Below are 22,324 nucleotides of genomic sequence, written 5' to 3'. Positions count from 1 at the left end.
CGCTATCCAGTCCCTGCACACAGTAGGTGCCCCACAGATATGAGGGGGTGGAGAATTTGTCTGAATCGGGCACATGCCCCTCCCGATCTTGTCCAGCCTGGGCTTGGGGCCCGACTGTGTAATTAAACAGAGCTTCAGCTCAACTTACACGCCCCAGCTTGCTCTTCCAATATTTGCTCTGGCTCCTTGCTGGAAGACGCTGAGACAATGGCCCTTGTTACCCTCTGTTTGAGTTATTTATTTTTTTCACTTTTCCCTCCTTCCCCTCTCGGGGGACTCGCCTCTCGCCCTCATCCCTCATGTTTTCCCTTTCACTTGACTGTCACTCTCATTGTCCTCCTGGGGCCAGGAACGCAGGGTGACAGGCAAGGGGAGCCCAACCGGGCTGGGGAGGCTGGAAATATAGTCATTAATGGGACCTGAGAAGCCCAGATGTCCTCCCTGAATGCGGGTAATTTGTTTTTAATGAAAAACCACGCGGTGACCCTGAACAAATGAATTTTCTTTATAAGGAGTCTATGTGCAACGGCACAAATAAAGGATCTGAATCAGGAAGACTTAGATCCAGAGCTGAGAGAAAGAGAGAGGGAAGGAGTGGGAAGGAGAGCAAGGGACATAAAGGAGGAGGGGAAGGGAATGTTCAGATGACGACTGTGTTATCACGTCCTTTTGTCTGAAGCTCAGTCCCGGGTCATGCGTGCCTTGGGCATTGTCCTGCCAAAGCAGGATGCGTGACAGTTGTGACCATTTCGAGGTCTTGTTCACAACAATGCAAAGAATATGAACCACCATCTGGACAGATGTTTACAAAGTGCAGTTCTTGTGTGTGATCTCAGCAGGTCCCCTCCATAGCATCAGGAAGGCACGGTTTTTAGCCCCATTTCACAGAGATGAAAACTGAGGCTGAGTAATGGTGATTTGCCTAAGGTCACACAGCTAGCCAGTGGTTGGGTCCAGATGACAAGCGAAGGGCTTTGCCAGTTTGGAGTTTGACTGTTAGAAGCACAGCGCTCCCTCTGCGGGACCCAAGAGAAGGGGGCCACTCTGAGATAAGGGGAGGTCCTGGGTCTGCACTGAGAAGTCTTGGATTGAAGGAAAGCCCCATGGCCCCAGAACTTTGTGACTCTGCAGATTTTCTGAGTACTTTTCGGGGCGGGAGGAGGGGGCATTCCTGGAAAGAGAACTCCCCGGAAAGGAGCCAGAGTCACTTGCAGAAGTGGCTGCAGGGGGATTGGAATCTGGAGAGCAGCCGTGTCCCACCACCCACCACCCAGGACCCTTGGGGGGCGTCCAGAGCAGGTGCCTGGGGGCAGCAACAGAGGTGCTGGTTCAGCAGAAGCCCCAGCCGAGGGCCCGCCAGCACGTGCAGCACTGCAGGCAGCTAGCAGGGATCTAGGGTGGGCTGTGTCTGTGTGATGTGAGGAGGCCTCCTCTAACACGTGCCTTGCAGAGGGCTGGGGTGGCCTTTATACACTCTGTAGCTACTTCTCCCTTCGCCAGGGATGGACTGGCCAGACTGACCTTAGAAACCAGCCCAGGAGTATGAAGATGAGGTCAAAGAAAGGACTTACTCAAGGTCACACAGCCAGTCAGAGGCCTTTTTTTTTTTTTCCTGTAGCCACAGCCTGTCCTTTTGTCCCCACTGGGCTAGGGGGACATAACCCCCCACACCCTCTACGTCTTCAAAGCGACAAAAAAAGAAGCATTTTGTCCCGACTTCATGCAGGCCCAGCCTTCCTGGGGTGGTCCCTGGCTGACCTGGCTTCTAGAACAACTTGAAGCACAGCTCCCCCACCCATCCACCCACCCCAGCCTTGTCCTGTCCCTCTTGAGCATGGACCCTCCCCAGGCCCTACCTGGTCAGCTACAGGAGCATCTCCTGGATGCAGGCCGAGCTGTCCCCAAGTTGGTCAGAGCTTCAGCCTGAGACCTTGGTGAGGCCTCACTCCTCCTGCCCTCAGTCTTTCCCCCAGAGTCAGGTGCCTGGACAAAAAGAAATGATTGTGTGTTTTTTTTTTTTTTTTTTTTCCTGCATTTGGCTGCCCTCTGGAAGTTGTGACCCAATTAGAAAATTAGACAAATTGAAAAATCTGGCCACTACCCTAGCTGAGTTTATAGTCTCAGCTCACATTTAGGTCTCTGCCTCCCAAACACCCTCTCGGAGAGCCCGACCGCCCAGGCTTCCTTGGCCACCTGGAGCAGATTCCGTGCCACTCTCCTCTGTAATTGACAATTTATTCCTCACTGACTTCCAAAATGGACTTGAGGCAGCTTCTTGATCTTTCAGTAACATCAGCCCGAACCTGAAATCCCTGTATAAAATCGGAGGACTGAGAGTAGGTCACAGACAGAGGCCTGGGAGGGAACCAGCTGGCCCCTCCCACGAGTGGACTGGTTTTTAACGGGGTCTCACCATCCAGCTTCGTGCCCGCCCTGCCCTGTGGCTGGAGCTACTCAAATTGCGCTGCTGAGAGTGGGGAGCTCACTTTCTTGGAAAAGGCTTCTGTCTGGATGCATTCCGGAGCGTGCTTCCAAAAACGTACTTTTAATCAAAAAGAAGATCATCAGAAAAACTAGGACAAATTGTGATTCTAGCAGTGGACAGTTGTAAATGCCAGGAGGGGTTGCCAGTTGGCAAATAAACTCTGGTGAGGTCTTGGATTAATTATACCACCAGTGAGCTGATGCGGTGGGGTCTTTCTTAACTGTCCTCATTTCTAGAATTAGTTCTGGTCTTCCTCCCTCCCTTCCTTCCTTCTCTCCCTTCCTCCCTAACCTTCTCCCTTCCCTTGTTCTCCCCTCTCTTTCCTTCTTGCCTTCCTCCTTCCTTCACTCATTCATTCATCAGACAGTCCCTGATCTCCTCCTGGGTGCTGAGCCCACTTCACAGAGTGAACAGAGAAATCATTGAATTTCTCAAGACCTCGGAGCAACCATGAGGAGAATCACCCATATTACCTGCTCAGAATGGAAAGAAACCAGCTTGAAAGCGGTGGGTTCGTGGGACTGCCAGGCCCAGGGACCCCCAGGAGACAGGAGGGTGAGGTCTTGGGGCTGCTGGGCTGGACCAGAGATGGGAAGGGATCCCTGGCCCAAGACCAGCTCGCTCTGGGCCTCCCCCGAGAGGCTCCGAGGGAAGCCTGGTCCCCCAGAACCTCTGTCCCTGAAGCGGGTGCCAGGCTCTTGTGTACAAACAGGGGTTCGGTATTTAGGAGTGGGGAGGAGCAGGGAGCTGCCCTGAATGGCTGCCCGCTTTGGAAATTTCTATGCATTTGTAATAACAAAATTACCATAATTTGCTCGTTAACGCAGCTAGATCAGTCAAGCATTGTTCCAGGCGGGCAGGGAGGCCGCGGCGCCTCTCTCTGTGCACTCTCCACCCCCCAGCCAGCCTGCCAGCCCGTTAGAGCTCTGGAAATTAGCATGCAAATGGTCCTAATTCGGTGGGCGAGCTGTCAGGCAGCGCCTCTCCGGCCTCGTCTCTGTGAAGGCCCTGACAGCCCGGCTCCGGCGCCGGCCCACCCTCCTCGCTCCAGCCAGGAGGGGCTCCGAGGGGCACCTCCAGACTGACAGCTTGGCGGCCTCCCTCCCTCCGTCAGCGCCATCAGGCCTGGCGGCAGGCTCCCCGGGGAGCAGGCAGGGCTGCCACCATGCCGGCCAGCGGGAGGAAGCGAGGGAGCGGGTAGAAGGGCTGCTGGCGGAGGCTGGTCGGTGCTCAGGTCCAGTGGCAGCCTTGGCTGGATGGGGCAGCATGAGGGTGGAGTGGGGCCCCCTGACCGGGGCAGGTTGGGGCCCAGGGACCCTCACGGTGGGTGGTTTCTGAGAGCAGGCCCCACGGGAACCCTGGGGCACTCTCTCCACCTGCACACCCACTGGAGCAAGTCAAATCCCGCCTCGCTATCCCTTCTTTGTCTCCCGAGCCTGACTGAACATCCCTCTCAGCCTCCCCGTGCCTGGAACAACTCTGTCCTCATCTGAGTGTGCGACTCCTCCAGCTGCGAGGGAGACCTGGGGGAGGCCGAGAAGGTGTGGGGCGTAGGCCGGATGCCCTGGCCTGGCACTGGCTCCCTTGGCCTCAGTCGGTTCTGCCTCCAGTCACCGTCCCGCCTTTGCATCTTTTATAGTCTTCCTCCAGGGGCTGTGGTGAGGATGAGAGGAGAAGGCCCCGCTTTCTAGAAGTAACTAGCATCTAGTGAGAATGTCTATGAGCAGGTCATTTCCCAGCCTGCTGGCCCTTCACAACAGCCCCATCAGGTTGGTGTTGATGGTACCGCATTTCCTAGAGGAGGAAGCTGAGACCTCAGCTTACACAGAGTAACTTGCCCAAGTGGCAGGGCCAGGATAGAGTCCAGTCTTGATTGCTCAGATCCTCTTAGCAAGAGAAAAAGCAGGACCCTGAGAGTCAGACCATACTTCTGTCTCAACGGTGAAAGGTATAATGATACCCTTATAGGCAATCTGTGCCTCTTATGGTGCTTGGCACATCCTCAATACTAGATAAATGTGGGCTGAAAGGAGAGAACCCCAGTTTTGACAGTCATTTGGGATTTGCTATATCCATCCTTATGGTCCTCTTCTGACCTGTGAGAGCAGAGTGAAGAAGCAACAGCTGGAGAGAGAGGGGACACCACGGAGCTGACCTTGAGGTTTTCCCCAGCTTGTGTCTCAGGACCTTCCTCCTTCCTCCCCATGAGTGGAGGCAGCCTCACTCCAAGGTTCAGGCTTTGGCAGGTGGAGAGCAGGCTGAATCTCAGTCTGCACATGCCCAATCAGCTGGCTGTTCTTGTGCAGTGAGCAACCTACTCATCCCTACATGGCTGCCCTGCCCCCTTTGTATATTTTAAGGGAATCTTAGTGGAACTCTTTAGACTTCAGATAAACGAAGAGATGAGAGAGACCTTGAGAAATTCAAAACCCCAGCTGGCTGTCTGAGCCAGCCAAAGGAGGCTCATGAGCCTGAGCGTCTGTGGCATCACAGCACCACCCAGCACAGAGCCTGCCATGGGCAGATGCTCAGCGAAGGTTTGAGAAGCCACACTGAATAATGTGTGGACCAAGAGAGGAAGTAAACACACAAACATGTGCAGGGGTGGACTAAAAGCCATCTATCCCGCTCACCTCAGACCAAACACCTTCAGTCGCGGGTGGGTTTTCCTTTCCACCTACTCTTTGGTTTGTTATTTGGGGGCTATGGTGTGAGCCTGAGGGAGCTTTAGGTCTCTAGGTAATGACCTCTCAGTAGCTACTGTTGGGCTACTCAGAACATACCTTGGAGAAGACTAGCTCCCCCCACCCACAACCACAGAATCCCATGCTAGAAGGGCAGCTCAGGCCTTCATTCCCACGCCAGAGGGCCATGCTGGGCACTTCTGCAGTTCCCTGGATGAGCCAGGATGGATGCTTGCAAACTTCATTTCTGCTGGAGGAAGAATTGCCCAGGCTCCCCCTAGTGGAGAATTGGGACACATCGCCCTCTTGTGTGTGGCATTGCTGGTGTGGGCAGGACAGAGCAGGATGGGACAGGACCATCCGTTTACCCACAGTTGGCCCATCCACACACTCATTGAATTCTCACCACAACCCTGTGGGTGCGCTTCTGGCTATTTTGTTTTAGGTTCGGTGAGAGGAATGGGCTGGCCCAGGGCCATGCTGAGTCAAGACTAGAGTCCAGGCAGTCCATACTGGCCTCACCCTATGAATGTCCTTGGCCTCAGCCAGCTGACCATCTGCTTTCATGACCACAATGCCTGGCCCTTCCAACCTCGTAGCTTGAAGCTCCATGTGGCCAGAGGTGCCCACTCTGTGGGTGGGCCCGTCTTTCAGCAGATGTTGCAGTATCCTCCTTACTGGTCTCCCCAGTGCCACCCTTACCCCCTTGAGTCCATTTTCACCAGAACAGCCAGGGTGAGCCATTTCAGTCTGAGTCTGGTCGTGTCCCTCTTTTGCTGTCTCAGAGTAGAGGCTGACATTCTCACAAGATCTTCCCCTTCCTACTTCCCTCCTTGAACTCATCTCTACCTGCCCCTCCCTCGCTTTTCCTCTCCAGCCTCACAGACCTCCTCTCTGCTCCTCCAACATGCCACCCACACTCCAGCCTCAGGACCTTCGCACTTGCCATTCCTTCTGCACAGACTGCCCTTCCCATAGATATTCACGGGTCTGACTCTCACGTCCTTCACCTCTTTATTTGAAAGTCACCTTCTTGGTGAAGCCATCCCCAGCCCCTATATCATCTCCTTATGTTTTCTTCTTAACGCATAATGTATGCTTTATTTTTTTTCCTATTTAGTGTCTGTTTATGTCACTAGACGGAGAAGGCAATGGCACCCCACTCCAGTACTCTTGCCTGGAAAATCCCATGGACGGAGGAGCCTGGTAGGCTCCAGTCTATGGGGTCACTAAGAGTCGGACACGACTGAGTGACTTCATTTTCACTTTTCGCTTTCATGCATTGGAGAAGGAAATGGCAACCCACTCCAGTATTCTTGCCTGGAGAATCCCAGGGACGGGGGAGCCAAGTGGGCTGCCGTCTATGGGGTCGCACAGAGTCAGACACGACTGAAGCGACTTAGCAGCAGCAGTAGCAGCTATGTCACTAGAATATAAGTACCCTGAGGGCAGGAATGTTTGTTTTGTTCATGGCTATATCCTCAGTGTCTAGAGCAGTACCTGGTATTTAGCAAGCACTCAGCTAACACCTGTTGAATGAGTAGGCAGATGAAACATTGTCTGCTGTATGCCCAGCGTCAACATAGATACACACTGGGTCTCCCCAGCACACCTGGGGGTTCCCCCCTGCAGCTCATCCTGCATTTGTACCCTTAGGAAGCTTCTTCACTCTTCCTTCCTGGGCCCCCAAAGACATCTTCCTTCCCCCTCGTAGGTCCCTCCCCACTAAGCTGCCTCTCAGCTAGGTCTGTGGGCTGGTCACAGAGGACACGGGTGAAAGTGTCAGTCAAATTTAGGAAAGAAGAGGTCTCCATTCGCACAGCCAACTGCAGGGCTGACTTTCTTACCCATGAGGAAACAGGCCTGGACTGGGGAAGACTAAGTTTGTGATAGAGGTGGGACTTCACTGGGACTCCTGCCTCTGGTCCAGCCTTGACAGTTGTGAGAATACGCCTGAGGGCTGTCCTGATTCAGCTCCCTTCACAGGACAAGTGCTTCAGCAAGCTTGCTAAGTACTGGTGGCAGCTGCCCAACCACCTGCCTGCAGTCCACCCACACCAGCCGGCCCCTCTTAGCGGTCAGCTGTTGGCACTTAGCCTTCTTAGAGGTCGGCTTTCTTAGGGGCCAAGTTTCAAGAGGCCTGGGGACTAGACACAGTGTGCCTCTGAGGACCCTGGGAAACTCCTTAATGTGAGTGAGTGCTTCTCAAACTTGACTGCACACCAACCATGTGGGCATCATCTTCCAGAGCAGATTTGGTTCAGTAACACTAGACTGGAGCCCAAGATCCTGCATTTCTAACAAAATCCACTATTCGCTGAGGAGCTAGTACCTGTCCTCTGCTTCTCAAACTCACTGTACGAGGACTCACCTCAGGAGTTGGGACCAATCCTGAAACCTGGTCCCACCCAGAGACTCTAATTGAACTACTTTGGGTGTGTCTTGGTCATGTGGCTTTCCTAAAGCTCCCTGCTACTGCTACTGCTAAGTCATTTCAGTCGTGTCTGACTCTGTGCGACCCCGTAGACGGCAGCCCACCAGGCTCCCCCATCCCTGGGATTCTCCAGGCAAGAACACTGGAGTGGGTTGCCATTTCCTTCTCCAATGCATGAAAGTGAAAAGTGAAAGGGAAGTCACTCAGTCGTGTCCAACTCTTTGTAACCCCATGGACTGCAGCCTACCAGGCTCCTTCCTCCATCCATGGGATTTTCCAGGCAAGAATACTGGAGTGGGGTGCCATTGCCTTCTCCCTAAAGCTCCCTAGATGACTCTAAGAGGCAGCAAGGTTTGAGAACATGGACCCAGATCATGTACATCACTTCTGCCCTCTGGCACCTCTCCACTCAGGGAGAGCCCTACAGCGTAAAGAGGAAGGGACTTGTTGACACAGTGAGGAAGGGAGAGGAACCCGGAGGCTACATCCACTCCATAGGCCTTAGGAGAGGGCACCCCGAGGATTGAATGGGGACACAGCTATTAAAGGAGAGGCGCTGAGCCCAGCAGTGGAGAGAGATGGAGACCACAGGGCCCTTACGGGCAGGGGAACACCTATGAGAGCTGAAGCAGCTGAGTGGCCCCATGGAGCCCCGATTTTGGCTTTGTTCTTGACCCTGACTCTGATAGAAAAAATACCCTGTCCCCTCTTTAGCCCAGTCTGCCTCTCTCCCTGTATCTGTGCACTGGTCCCCAGCCACGCAGGACTCGAGTAATCGATGTGTGTGTGTTGCCCCTTCCCGTGGACTGCGAGCTCTCAGTTGGCAGGGACCGCGTGTGATTCATCTCCGCTCCAGCCCCAGGTCTTGCGCTCTGGGGGCGCGAAAGGTGTGTGGAATTGAGTGCGATCCTCCTCGGGGCGCACCAGGGCTCCGGGTGACTGTGCTGCAAGTTCCCCGCGCACAGCAAAGCCGGCGCATCGTGGTAGTAATTGTGGAGGTAAATCTTGTCTGGTCTCCTCGCAAACACTTGGTGAGGCATTCCATAAATATGTCAGCAGAAGCATTAAAATTTGATGGCAGGCAGCGCGGGTCGGCACCAGCACTGTGACTTCCCGGCAAGGTGTGACACCGTCACCTCCTCTCATTAGTCAGCAGCAGGACGCTCGGGCCTCCGCGCTGAGCCAGGCCCAGCTGGGGGCAGGCGGTTCTTCCAAGGACGACCCCTGGCTGCTCTGAGGGACAGGCCAAGGTCTCGGCCACAGGAAAGTAACTCAGAGCTTTGGGCTGACGTGGGCTGAGAGAAGCATCCCAGGAGGCTCTGGGAATGTGTGGGGAGGTGAGAGGGCCTCTGAGCTACCAGGGGCTGGGGCTGGTTTCTGAGTCTGGGAGCTGGTGATTGAGGCTTGAGGCTTGTTTCAGCTTTATAGGCAGCCTGGTGGAAATTGTCTATTTTCTCGGGAAAAAAAGACCTCACAGAACCCTCTCAAGGGGCATGGGGTTGGACCCATCGTTTAAGCAAGCAGAAGGACAACTGAGCAGGAGTCAGGGGAGAGAAAATGCTCCCTAGTGCAGAGAGAATGGAAACCAATGTAGTCTACCTCTCACCCACCATGGTTCATTTGGGGAAACTGAGGCTAAGTGAACTTGAAAGGGACAGGTCCAAGGTTGCACAGTGGTAGGGACAGAATGAAATTGAGGCCCTGACTCCTAGTTCAAGGCTTTCCCTACAACCAAAATTTGGAGCACTTGTTGAAATATGAGAAAATCATCTGGAAATATAATTTTCATTCAAAACAAGTCCCGGTGTATCCATTTTTTTCATCTGTCACACCAAGCATGTGTTATGTGCCAAGACCTGAGTTAAACATCGAAGAATAGACCCTGTGTCTGTAGAACACTTTTTGGTTCACAGAAGACTTTGAAATGTGTTCATATTGTTATTTAGTCCTGTGTAATGTTGTAATGCCACATTGCAAATAAGGAACTCAGGTTCAGAGATGTAAAGTGACTTCTCAAGGCCACTCACCTAAGTAGTTGAGGGGCTTTGACAAGGACTGACCAGCTCCTAGCCTGAGGTCTTCCCCATTGTCTCAGTTACCAACACAGAATGGCAGCCAAAGCTGCTCTTACTACCTGTGCAGATTATCAGTGCCTGCCTGTTTATAATAATTTACCAAAGCAGCGATGTGGTTTGGAGTTGTTCAGGGGTTTCGGGGTTTATCAGTCAGTGTGCCTCTTTGGCAGTTGCCTTGATGGGGAGTTGAAACAGATAAGAGCCAGGTCTCTGTGGCCCATTCCACGCCAGGACGCATTGTATCCTGTAGAACCGCCTTCTATCTGAGAGGAGTTGGAGACTGCCTTGCCCCTCAGGGTCCCTTCCATGGGGACAGGGGCAGTATACTATGACTCTTCAGAAAGCAGCCAGGGCTAGTGGAACAGATTTCAGTAACCCGTTAAATGATGCAGCTTCCATGTCCTTTAAAGTCCAGATCACAGCCGCTTCTTACAAGAAGCTTTCCTGGATGCCCCAGCCAGGATAAATGATAACTTCTGCTCTGCTTCTAAGTCCCCCTCACTGTTAACTGATGCCTGCATGTCTAGTTCTGGGTCTGAGGAATCCTCTCAGATGCTGGGAGTGCCGTGAGGACTGGGGCCTGGGCACCATGCACTGAGTGTGGAGAGGCGGTCCAGCACAGAGCTCTGAATGGGGTAGGGACAGTTTGAATGCTGAGTGGAATGGATATACAGAATTCTCATGAACTTATTAGACATCCATCACAGATATGTGAGCTGGATTTTCTCAGGAATACAGTTCAATACTACTCCAGCTGAATTCTGTAGAACCTGCAGTCTGGCAGTTTAGGCTTGGCATGGGGGCTTTTAGTCACATCCTGGTCACTCAAAGAAAGTCTCCAGGTAGAATCTAGATGCAGCATCTTCTGATGGCGAAATAAGTACTAAGGAAAAGAAACCTCCATTTTCCAGCCCTGCGGTGCTTGGAATGCAGTCTGGTCCTGTTTTCTGAACTGTAACTATCAATGGGTTTGACTCCTTCCTTTTAAAAAAATTTTTCTTTGCTCTTTGGGGGTGATCCAACCTTAGTGCTATCATCATGTGACACAGAGGCCCAGAGAGGCCTGGTGGAGGTCCTAGCCCTTCAGGAGGGCACCCATCCAGTGTTCCTTTCCACCTGTGGGACCTGCACCAGGCCCCTGCAGCAGACATAGCCCACAGCTCTTTTCTGTGTGTTTTGCTGTCTGTTTCTGTCTCTGTGTCATGCATCAGGGTTCTATCCAAGATCAAAGACCAGTGTTTCATGACCTGTTTCTGTTGACACTGAAAGCACCTGGCTCAAGGAACGGTTGTAGGGCATGCGCAATGCTCATCCAGCGAGTATTAGTACTATGGGTGGGGCCGGAGCAGGGGGAGGGCAGCAGGGGCGGCTGCGGTCTGTCAGTCACACGTGGTCAGTCCTCAAGGAGGAGCCACAAACTTAACAACAGCAGAAGCCAGAGTCTGGACAACCATCCTGAGTCTAGACAGGAAGTGCACCCAGCCATAGCCAGGGTTGGAGGCTTAGGGGAAAGTGAAAGTGAAAGTGAAGTCGAAGTCGTTCAGTTGTGTCCGACTCTTTGCAACCCAGTGGGCTGTAGCCTACCAGGCTCCTCCATCCATGGGATTCTCCAGGCAAGAATACTGGAGTGGGTTTCCATTTCCTTCTCCAGGGGATCTTCCCAACCCAGGGATCGAACCTGCGTCTCCTGCATTGCAGGCAGACGCTTTAACCTCTGAGCCACCAGGGAAGTGGGGATCATCAATCCAGAAAGGCTACCTGGAAGAGGTGGTATTTGAGCCAGCTTTTGATAAGATGGGGGACTGGACATGAGAAGCAGGAGGAAGGTGGCGTTTCAGATGAAGAGCGGTGGGGCAGTGGGAGATATGGCTGGGAAACTCTCTGGGACAGACCCTGCAGGGCCTTGAATCCCATCTGAGAATCCTGAGCATTACCTTGCAGCTTGGTCCTCACACATGTGCTGTGGGCACTCCCAGGTAAGGGCACACTGGAAACTAAGGACTCCACTGTTCTTTACACATACTCACAAATCAGGGGTTGTCTTACGCCCTAGTGAAACACTGTTTTCATATGCATTGTTGGCTTAAATGAGAACATTGGGACAGAATTTTGGAATAATACCACAGCAAGAGAACAGATTAAAATGGAACCAGACCTGCTCAATATGAGTCATAGCATAGCCATGGGTCACACATGGAAATACCTACAGGGGCCAGGCACATCACAGAAAGAGAGGAAGTCAGCCTTGGGAATAAGACAGTTGTAAATCGCTTGTTCTATAGCTGATGACACACTTGCCCCTTCAAAACACTGGGCAGCCAGGGAAGAAATAATACAGCGTGGAAAATAAACAAACAAATGAAAACCAAGCAGCACTGGTCAGAGCAGCAGCTGTTTCTGCTGGCCCCACGTGGCTCAGGAAGCCCACTTCTTGCCTCTGATGGGCAGCCAGCTAGTGGGGTCTGCGCAGGCCCCATGGTCCATGTTGGAGGCACTGAAATGTGACTGTTGTGCTGTTTCCCCTGAGTTCCCTGAAGGCTTCCAGTATTCAGGGTCTGTGGTTGTAGATAACAGGAAGGGGGCTGAAGGCATGCAGCCTCCTCTGTCAGGGGACCAAGGCCGGGGGCAGGACCCTGCCTCTGCCCTGGCCTGCAGCTCTGTCTCACTGCGCCCTGGCCAGCACCACTGTCCAGCTATGATGTCCACAGCTCCCTAGAGAAGCGGAAACGAGACATTCTACATTCTCCCCCTCACTCTTGCCCTCTGCCTCAGTTTTTCTCCTCTCTTGGTTTTTCTGAAGGCCTTCGTGGCTGGCCTTGCTGGTGGGAGAAGAGGTTTTTTCCAGGGACGGATCGATGCTCTGTGTGCTGGGCTGTCTGGGTTGACAGGGCTGACCTTTACCAAGCTTGCTTGGGTTTTCCTTTCTCTGTTGGAAGCCCAGGAAGGTCTGGCTCTGGAGAGAGGATGGTTGAGAAACCTCGGCCTTCATGGGGACTAGGGTGGGAACGGGTGTAGTGAAAGTGGGAAAGAGGAGGATCTGAGTGATGAAAGCCCTTTGAGGTCAGCTATTTAAATCTCTCCCATACACGCCACCTATACAGATGAGAAAACTGAGTCTGGGTGAAAAGAAAAACTTGATCAAGGTCACTCAGAGACTTGACAGAGCCCTAGAATCCTGTGTGTGTGTGGGCATACGTGTATATGTGGATATGTGTGTGTTATACATATTGTATGTATACTCGTATGTATATGTAATAATATATATGTGTGTGTGTTATAATAATATGTGGTATTTTATATAATGTAATTATATAAATAATATGTAGTATATTTGCAAGGCTGACAATGCCATGTTGGGTGCTATGATCAGGATCACTCTGGCCATAGACAGGGTTGTATATGTCCAGGTACCCACTGACCCCGAGCCACAGTGTATCACGCAGTTCTACAAAACCGCAGAGAGCAACTGGAGAAATCTCACAGGCCCTTTTCAAACCCTTCCTTCCTCTTCCTCTGCAAAGATTTTCTTTCAAAGCCCAGTCTGAATCCTTCAGAAATAGAACTTGGCAGTGAAGTCACTTTGAAAGACTTTCCATATGTTAATTACAGGCAGCCAAGGTCTGGAGCAGAGGTGGGAGCCCACCATCTGCAGATGGGGTCGGCCCCTGGCGCGCTCTGCAAATCCCCATCATCTGGCAGGTGTCGTTCTGGGTTAATTAAGAGCTACACTGAGCCCGTTTACCTGTCACTTCAGAGAATTTTAGGAAACTTCGACTTTCTTGCCATCTCTGAGCTTTTAACGAAGGGTAAACTGAAAACATTTCTGATTCTGATGGTTTTTCCCGGCCCTGGCATCTTCAGGGCAGTTGCATTCCGTGCCTTTTCTTGTGGCCTCCTCTAAACTTTTAATTTCAATCAATCCTTTCTAGTTACCTCATTTTTTTTTTTCCAACAGCCAACTCTTCTATGTTTGGAAGACAGTGCTGTTTTGGGAAAATCCGCCATTTATCCTAAATTTCTTAAACCTCTGCTTTCTTTCTGGGTCTTTGAAGGGAGAACATCCATTCCTCAGCTTGATTCTGTTTAGTACAATAGCTTTGCAAGGGCTTTTGATTTGCCGGTTAGGGGCCTTTCAGCGATCAGGGTTTGGGTTGTCAATGCTAATCGTAGAGCTCCGTATTCATGGGGGAATGACTCAGTCAGATCACCAAGTAACTGGGTTCTCAGCCGGTCAAAAGACCCCCTTCTCTGGTGGAAGAGAACTTTCCTTCTCTGGGGTGAAGTTTAAGGTTCTGTATCTCGATAGAGGTTTGGATGACACACGTGTATGTATTTGTCAAAACACAGTGATAGTATATTTAAGACTTGTGCATTTCATTATGTGTATACTTTATATCAAAAGAAAAAACTTTTAAACAAGTAATGAATTTCGGTTAATTATATGCATGCTGAAGTACTTAGGGGAAAGTGTATTGATGTTTCCAATTTACTTTGAAATACACAAAAGATAAGATGAATGAAAGGCTGGAGGGAGACAGAGTTGATAGGCAAGTGTAAGAAAATATTGATGATGGAATTAGGTAGTGGGTACACAGTGTTCACGATAAAATTCTTTCAACTTTGCTCTGTGTTTGAAAATTCTCAGGCATACCAGAGCGGGGGAATGGGGAGGAGAGGGCTGGCTGTCCCAGTGAAGCTCTCCCTGGGATGGTGGAAGCCCAAGGCCTAGGGATAGGCAAGTGTCCTGATCCTGCTGTGGCCCTGCCTGGCCATGTGGCCCTGGGGAAGGGGAGGCTGAAGGAAATTATCTTTCAAGTTCGTCTGGTCCATATGATCTGGAATGATGAGTCCCAGCAGAGGTTGGGCAGGTTTAATGTAAGATAAATTTGTGGTGTAGAGACAGGGTGATGGCCAGGTTTACTTTGCATTACTTCTGGGAAGAAGTGGGTTGCTGGGGGGTGGGTGGGAACGAGGGGAGTGATTGCTAGTTCCTCGGATACCCAGTGAGAGGCCAAGTCCCTCACCCAGCATTCTCTGCTCTAACATCTTGGGTGGGTTATCCTAAGATGGAGTACCACGCCCTCTGGACGCTTCCTAACTTCACCCAGACATGCCCACCTGCGGTTCCGGCTTCCTGATGTCGCGGAATTCTTGGGCTCTGTGATCCATACTGTTCTTGGACCACAGTCTTTCACCTCAACGCCACCGGCTGCCCAAATGTGGCACTCAGCTGCTTCCTCTGATTTCCACGTGGGGAGAAAACACCAGCCCAGTCATATAGGCATTTGAGCGTGTAGTAGGCTTTATGTCCCGATGTGGATGGCTTAAAATGGGAGTTAGATGTCTACTTCTTTTTTTCAATATTTTATTTATTTATTTGTCTGTGCTGGGTCTTAGTCGTGGCACTCGGAGTCTTCAGTCCTCCTTGCAGCATGATCGCTTTATTATGGCATGCGAAATCTTAGTTGCGGTATGTGGGATCTAGTTCCCTGTCCAGGGATCAAACCCGGGCCCCCTCACTGGAGTGCAGAGTCAGCCAGTGGACCACCAGGGAAGTCCCCTAGACGCTCACTTCTTGAATGTTCTCCACCCCTACGGCATCTCCTTTTGTCTCCCCGCTCCCTTTTGATAACAGAACCTCCCCCAGTTCAGGTCCTGGCGTTCTCTCACGCACCGACCTTGAGCCCTCTCCAGCCTCACTCCTGAACCCTGCTCTGGGCCTCCTTTTGCACATCCAAGAACTCAGCAATAAAAATAAATAAAGCTATAAAATTCCTTTTAGGGACTGATTCAGTCTTTAGAGGAGGGCTTTTCCTCTCCCCTCTCTCCCCGGCTTCCCCAGTCTCCTTGGCAGGGGAAAAGGTAATTCTGTGCTTCCAACAATATTACCTCATTTACCTCTCACCAGTCCTATGATGTAGGTTTTTATTAGGCCCATATTCACGATGAGAAGAACCCAAAGAGGTTCTGTTGCTTCCCTAAGGCCACTATAGAGCATGGAGGCAAGCTCCCTCTGAGCCCTGCCACACTAAGCCCACACCCAGCCTCTGGGCAGCCCCCTCCCCTGCCCGTCCCCACTTTCCTAGCACAGTGTGGGGGCCCAGCTCCCAGGGCAGATCCCAGGCCTTGTCTCAGAAGGTCCAGTCTTGCTTTCCCCTCAGGACTGCTCACTCCTGGGGATGCTGGAGATGGAGGAGATCATGACGCATGTTTCGTTGTTGAGAGTTCTTGGGGGTTTCTGGGGGTGCACCTGCAGACGGCCCAGGAGCCATCTCCGAGGAGGGCCTGTGTGCTGTGAATTCCTCAGATGGAGGTCTGGCTGCCTGCTGAGTGACAGCTGCTGGGCAGGGGCCAGCACCCCCATTGGGCATCACAGGAGCTTTTCTGTTAATGCATAAAGAAAAGGTTGCCCAGTTTAAATGGGCTGGTATTTTTGAGAGATGCCCAAAGCATGGATCAGTTAGCAAAAGGAGGTGAGAGCCCCATGGTGTCCTTGGTCATAAGAGAAGTGTCATGGTGAGAGCTCTGTCTTGGGCCATCTGGCCGCTCCTCCCTGACCCCAACCATGAGCCAGAAGTGGGACTCTCACGTTCTGCCTTCTCAATCTCACTCCTGCCGTTGAGGAACATCATTCTGTGCCTGTGGACGTTCCCCTCTCCTGTTCCTGTGGGTTGCGGCCACAGCTTCTCCCTGACCACGGGCTCACCTCTTCCAGCCTGTCCTCCAGGTCCTGGTACTGACAAGTCTGAAGGCCTCTCCAGTCCCAACCCTAAAGGGAGAAAAGCACGATGTTTCTGCTTTTCAGCTCTGCTCCGTGGGCTGCCTCTGCTGGGGCCTTGTGAAGACCTGGCTGTGCTGGGGGCACATTCTGACCCCTCAACTCCAGACTTCTGCTTGTGCCCGGAATGCCCTGTCTCCCTCCACACATCAAACCCCTACCCCTACTGCTCATATGCTCCTCTCCCCACAGAAAGCATCCCTAGTGTTTTCCTGGAACTTCTCATGGCTGGACCAGACTCGCTTTTCTAAGCTACAGTCCTAAGATTTAAAGGAAAGAAGGTGAATGCTCCTCGGGTGCTGTGATGGTGGTGAATGTAAGCAAGGGAGACACAACAGGAGATTGAAACCTCTAGTCCCAAAGGAAGTCATCATCTGGTGGAGCCCACAGAGCCTCAAGGAGGGGGCCTCCCTCCCTGCTGGGAGCACCATGACACCTGAGAAGTGAAATTCAGGCTCAGAAGACAGGAAGGGTCTTTGGACATCACTGGGTCTCACCTGCCCTTGTACAAATGGAAGACAGAGGCCCCGGGGTGGGAAGGCAGTGTCATGGTGTCACATGGGCAGAGGGCCCTGGGCTGGGAGTCAGGAAGCTGGACTTGGACTTTCCCCCCACCCTAGACAAGTCCCCCCACCTTCCTGAGCCTCCATTTGCTCGTATAAAATACAGACAGATGCACCCATCTTGGGAACGTCACAGGACTCTCAGGAAAGTTAAATGAGATTCTAGATGTGGAGGAAGCCTTGGTAGCTGATGTCAGGTCGTGGTCCTCGTGGCTGACATTTGCTGAGCAGTCACTGCATGCCAGACACTGTGTATCATCAGTCTCTGCAATGACCATGGGCAGTGGGATCTATTCATTGTCCCGACTACTGAGGAGAAAACAGGCACAGAGAGCATCCTGCTGACCGTCAACCTGTTGAGCTAGGAATAGGCAGATGCAGGATCTGGGCTGCAGCAGTCTGGCTCCAGAACCCTTGCTCTCAGCTTCTGTGCCAGACTGACTGAGGCCCACTGGGTTCAGTGGCATCATGTGGGCTTGAGTCTGGGTGGTCTTCTGCTCCCCAGCCATCTTTCTGGCTGAGCTAGGCCAGGTCTACCGACAGGCATCTTCCTCGGCAACTGAGGACCTGCCCCACCCCCCACCCCACCCCCACATCTCATGGGTGAGGACTGCCCACGCCCTGCCAGCTGCCTGTGGAGCACTTCATCCAGAGGCCCCAGCATATGGCTGGACCAGCCCTGAGGTCGACCTCTTGCCCCGGAGATGGTCAAGCTCCCTTTATCCAGAGGGTGCACTCTCACAGGGCATCTCACAGGACAGTGGCCCACTGAGGGTACCACCACACCACTGCTCTAAACACATCAGGTGGGGTGGGTCCCTGGAAGTTCATTTCTTCCACCAGGGAGCAGGACAGCATGGTGGATGGAACCTGGGCAATGGATCAAATAAACTGGCTTGAATCTTGGCACACAGTAGGTGCTCAAGAAACCCCTGGCTATTGGTGTTAATAATGGAAGCCATGAGAGTCATCTCTGGTAGACGGAGGAGTTCCCACACTTTCGTTCATTTAACAAATGGTTTTCAGGGCCTGCTAGACATGGGGATGCGAGCATACACTCCCTGGCCCCAGGGAGCTTACCTCCTAGTGGAGGACATAGAATTAACAAGAAAGATGAGCACAATTAGTAAGATATGTTAGCTTGTGATCAGTTCTATGGAGAAACGTTAAGCAGGGAAAGTGGAAGGTGTTTCCATGGGAATTGCAATGTTTAGAAGTGACTTTGGAGTAGAGCCTGGAAGGAGGTGAGGGAGAGAGCTGTGCAGACAAGAGCATGGTGTTACAGAGGAGATGGCGAGCTACTTGTGGTTCTCAGAGCACTGACTGTCTGCTGTGGACAGGGTGTTACACGGGGAGTGGGTGGCATGTGGGTGCTGAGAGGAGTCACACACTGACCTGAAGACAGACACTCCCATGTCACAGGGCAAATCTGGTGTTGGGCACAGCAGGAGATGGAGTACACCCCAGGACGGGGTCGAGGGGGGCTTCCCAGAGGAAGAGGTATCTGAGTGAGATTCTAGAAGGTCAGGCAGGTGGGGACGTGGTCCAGGATGCTGAGCAACACTGACTTAGGCACATCCTCTAGAGGAGTTGGAACTGTTTATGGCCTGTTGCCAATCTGGGGACAAAGTTGGGGGGAGGGTGCAGAATGGATAACGGACACAGCTAACTAAGTAGCTCCAGTTGAACAGGCCCAAGACTTGTACTTTGAGGGGCTGGAGATCAAGGAGGCTTCCTGGAAGAGGTGGCCTTGGAGCTGGGCCTCAGATGGGCCCGGTGCTGCTAGATGGAGTTGCCGAGACAGCCTTAGCCGGTATAGCCCAATGCCCTGGGCCAGGCGCGGTGCTGTCAGGAAGCGCCTCTGATGGGGCAGCCCTGAGGGTGCCCAGAGCCCCGGGGGAAGTGCGGCTGTTCCCCTTCTCCAGGCAGCTCGGTCTCTCTGCTCCCCCACCTGACCCCCCAGGAGGAGGAGGAGGTGCCGTGGCGCTGATGGATACGCCGGGGGCTGAGCTGCCGCGGCCCCGCACTGTCACCATGCTCTCCCTCGTTCGCCGGAACCTGACACCCTGACCACTGAGGCATAAAAAACAGAGAATTGGAAAGCTCAGCCTGTCAGGCTGGGAGTGGCCCCCAGAGAGGCCCAAGGAGGAGCACACGTGTGCGTGTGTGTGTGTGTGAGTGCGCGCACACGCACACATTCTGCCTGTGGTTGCTGGTGGAAGCCGGGAGGAGGCCAGCTGGGCCTGAGGGCTGGGAGCGGCTGGCTCTCAGCCCTGCTGTTTTGTTCCCACTGCACCTGGTGGAGCCCCAGGGGCCCTAAGATGTCGGCTGAGGCCTCCCAGGGAAGAGCAGTGCTCCAAGTCCTGACTTGGGGCTGGTGGCCCTTCTAGAGGCTCCTGCCTTTCGGCCCTTTGGCATCTAAAAAGAGTCCATGGAAGCATGGATGGTGCTGAGGGTGGTCTCATGGGGCTGGGAGACTCCTGTCTCCACTGCTAGGGAGGGGCCCTATGCTCTGTAACTAGTGGCCTAAAAAGCCACTCAATAGCCAGCTGCCCATACAACCTGCTAACAGGCACAGGGGCCCCTGTGCCCCCAGAAGCCCCAGTGGCAGGGAGCCGACAGGCGGGGCCTGTCCTGTTACAGAGCCAAGGGGGCAAGGTTTGAAGGCAGGGATTCTGGGCTCCTCTCCTGTGACTGCCCAGTGGTCAAGAGGCCCCCTGCAGCTGGAAGGGAGGGAAGTGCCAAAGGCAAGCATCATGGCTCCACAAGCCGCTGGGCAGGAGTGAACCGTCCTCAAGCTCCATTCTGCCCCCCACACCCAGTGCTGTCCCACCTGGCGCGGCTTGCAGCTCCTGCTCCTCCCCCCAGGCCCAGAGGCCCCAACCCCGTGCTCTTCTGTGTTCCTCCAGCCCTTTGGCTAGTCCCTTCATGTCAGCAAAGTGCCATCCACCTCCTCCTGGCAGAGGGTCTGAGTTTATGTCTCATCTTCCTCGTTGGAGAGAGGCCTGGGGAGCAGCCACCTCCGGATTCACAGCCCAGAGGGCTAGACCAGAGTTGGGTCATCTTTGGCCTTCCAGTCCAGAGCCAGAAAACACATGGGGAGTGGCACTGCCTCCACACTGTGTCCTGGGGTGACCTCGGTCAGGGCTGAGGTCTGAGAAACAAGCAGTCTGGGCCTTTGGGCTTGGGTTGGGTGATTCCAGGCTGTATTGTGAGAGACCCTGGGCCTCAGTTTTCTCATGTGCAAAATGGGCCAGCTACCCCAGGGAACACCTGGCACATGGTAATTCAATGGTACATGTGTGAGAGACTGGTATTCACTCCCAGAATAAGAAAAGGTTCTAAGGGGAAATGTGTGCATGGGTCCTAATTCGCTTCAGTCATGTCTGACTCTTTGCGACCCATGGACTGTAGCCCACCAGGCTCCTCTGTTCATGGGATTCTCCAGGCAAGAATACTGGAGTGGGTTGCCGTGCCCTCCTCCAGAGGATCTTCCTGACCCAGGGATCGAACCTGTGTCTCTTGCCTCTCCTGCATTGGGAGGTGGATCCTTCACCACTAGTGTCACCTGGCATCCACTCCTATGAATAAAGTTCTAAGGACAATGCCAGTGACAGCTGTCCACTTGGTGAGGGGGCGGACCGGACTTGCCTTTATTGGTTACACAAAGCACCCACAGTTTGTGAGGGAGACAAGTGCCGGTGGCATTTTCCAAACCTGACTTGACATTCGGTTCCTATTTCTCTCCCACCCACCACATGCAGGGAGTGATTTTTCCGGGAGCCCCTACAGCCACCCTCAGTATCCCTCGTACAACGACTCCTGGAGGTTCCCCAACCCGGGGCTGCTCGGTGAGTACTGGCGGAGGCCTTGCGGGGCCCCTGGGCCATCGGCTGCCCATCAGGGCCTCACTGGACCAGGGTCCCTTAACATCATTAGGCCTGGTCACTGAGGGGGTGGGTAGCTCCCCCCAGACACTGGCAACATGGGAGTTTGTGCTGGAGCTTCAGGACAGCAAATACCACCCCAGCCTTGCTTGTGCCATCAGCCCTCCCCCTGTGTTATAGTGGGTGACGGGAGATGGCACAGAAGGGGAACAGATTTTAAAAGGCCATTGAGAAAGGAAGAGAAAAGTAGGAAAAGTGCCTGCCTACGAGTAACATATTTCTTAAGGATCATTGAATAGGTTGGTGATAAATCTCTAAATAAGGGCAGCCAGGGACCAATTTGGGTTGTTTGGAAGTGGCTGTCTTGATAAGGACTCTGAGGCAAGGATATTGATTAGTGATGTCTGCTGTGGATACCACTGGAAACTGGTTGCTCTGTGTCTGAAGGTCTGCCAAGTTGTGCTATGCCGAGCTCAGTTGGTGCCCAGCCTCTGCCCAGGCCTCAGACTGCAGATGGTCAATGGCTGGGGCCAGCATGATCTGTGTGCATCATCAAAGATATTTGAGCCACCCCACAGGGCTATCTTGGAAGGCCAAGGAGAGCCCGTTATTTTGTTTCAGTGAACTTACATGAGTGAGTCTGAGTTGGAGCTGATGGTTTTGGAGCATGAGGCAAGGGTCCCCCTCACAGATGTCAGTCACCCTGGGGTTGGAGCTAGCCCATCAGCCTCCAGGCAGCAACATGGATCCCTCCCCAGCAATCAGCTGAGTAATTTCCACTAAGGTCAGATGTGGAAGGGCCTCTGAGACCATCCAGGTTTGTCTGCACAGCTTAGCAAGGCTTACTTAAGTTAGAACCTGTTAATTCCCGGGATCCTCTGAATTATTTAAGGACTGAGAACCATAGACTTCATCAAAAAGTCAAGAACCTAATGTCTTCAAACTCAAGTTGCTAGGCATGGGTCTGCAAAGGAGGCCATGAAGTCACAGCCTTGGCCCCTTCCCTGACCTGCTTTGGTGATGAGGACAGACAATGAGGCAGACGCTGTACATTCTTGGCTGCCGATCTTCCATGCGTTTGAGCTTTGGACTGCCCAAAGCATTTTGAAAGTTTATCATGCAAAACTTCTGGTGAAATAAGGAACAATGCCAGCTAGTGCTCCAGACCTGTGCCTGCAGATTTCATTATATAGAAGACCAGGCTCTTACCTTTTATGACTTCCTGCAGGAGCTGAATCTGTGGACTGATGGCTTAGACTTCTTTTTTGGGTTTGGTAAAAATTACTTCTAAGTATTGAACCAGGTCTCTGCCTACCTTATGCTTTTCCTTAAACAAGCCCCCCTGAGAGGTCTGGGTTCTGAGTTGGCCCAGTTGTCAGTCTCAGGAGGCAAACGCTGACCCTGAACCAGAGTCTTTC

General features: G+C 52.8%; 1 protein-coding gene across 4 annotated transcripts in view; it reads left to right on the top strand.

The window, feature by feature from the left end:
- The window catches only part of PAX5 (paired box 5), a 188,752-nt gene that overhangs the window by 153,772 nt on the left and 12,656 nt on the right, over window positions 1–22,324 (top strand). For all 4 annotated transcript variants that reach the window (XM_070794766.1, XM_070794765.1, XM_070794767.1 and 1 more), the window contains one exon: window positions 20,784–20,870. In XM_070794766.1, coding sequence (XP_070650867.1) covers window positions 20,784–20,870 — 87 coding nt within the window. The remainder of the gene's footprint in view (window positions 1–20,783; window positions 20,871–22,324) is intronic.

The sequence above is a fragment of the Bos indicus genome, chromosome 8, assembly GCF_029378745.1.
Source record: "Bos indicus isolate NIAB-ARS_2022 breed Sahiwal x Tharparkar chromosome 8, NIAB-ARS_B.indTharparkar_mat_pri_1.0, whole genome shotgun sequence".
Lineage (NCBI taxonomy): Eukaryota > Metazoa > Chordata > Mammalia > Artiodactyla > Bovidae > Bos > Bos indicus.
The sequence above is the reverse complement of the archived record's forward strand: the minus strand, read 5'-3'. Positions and strand labels throughout refer to the sequence as shown.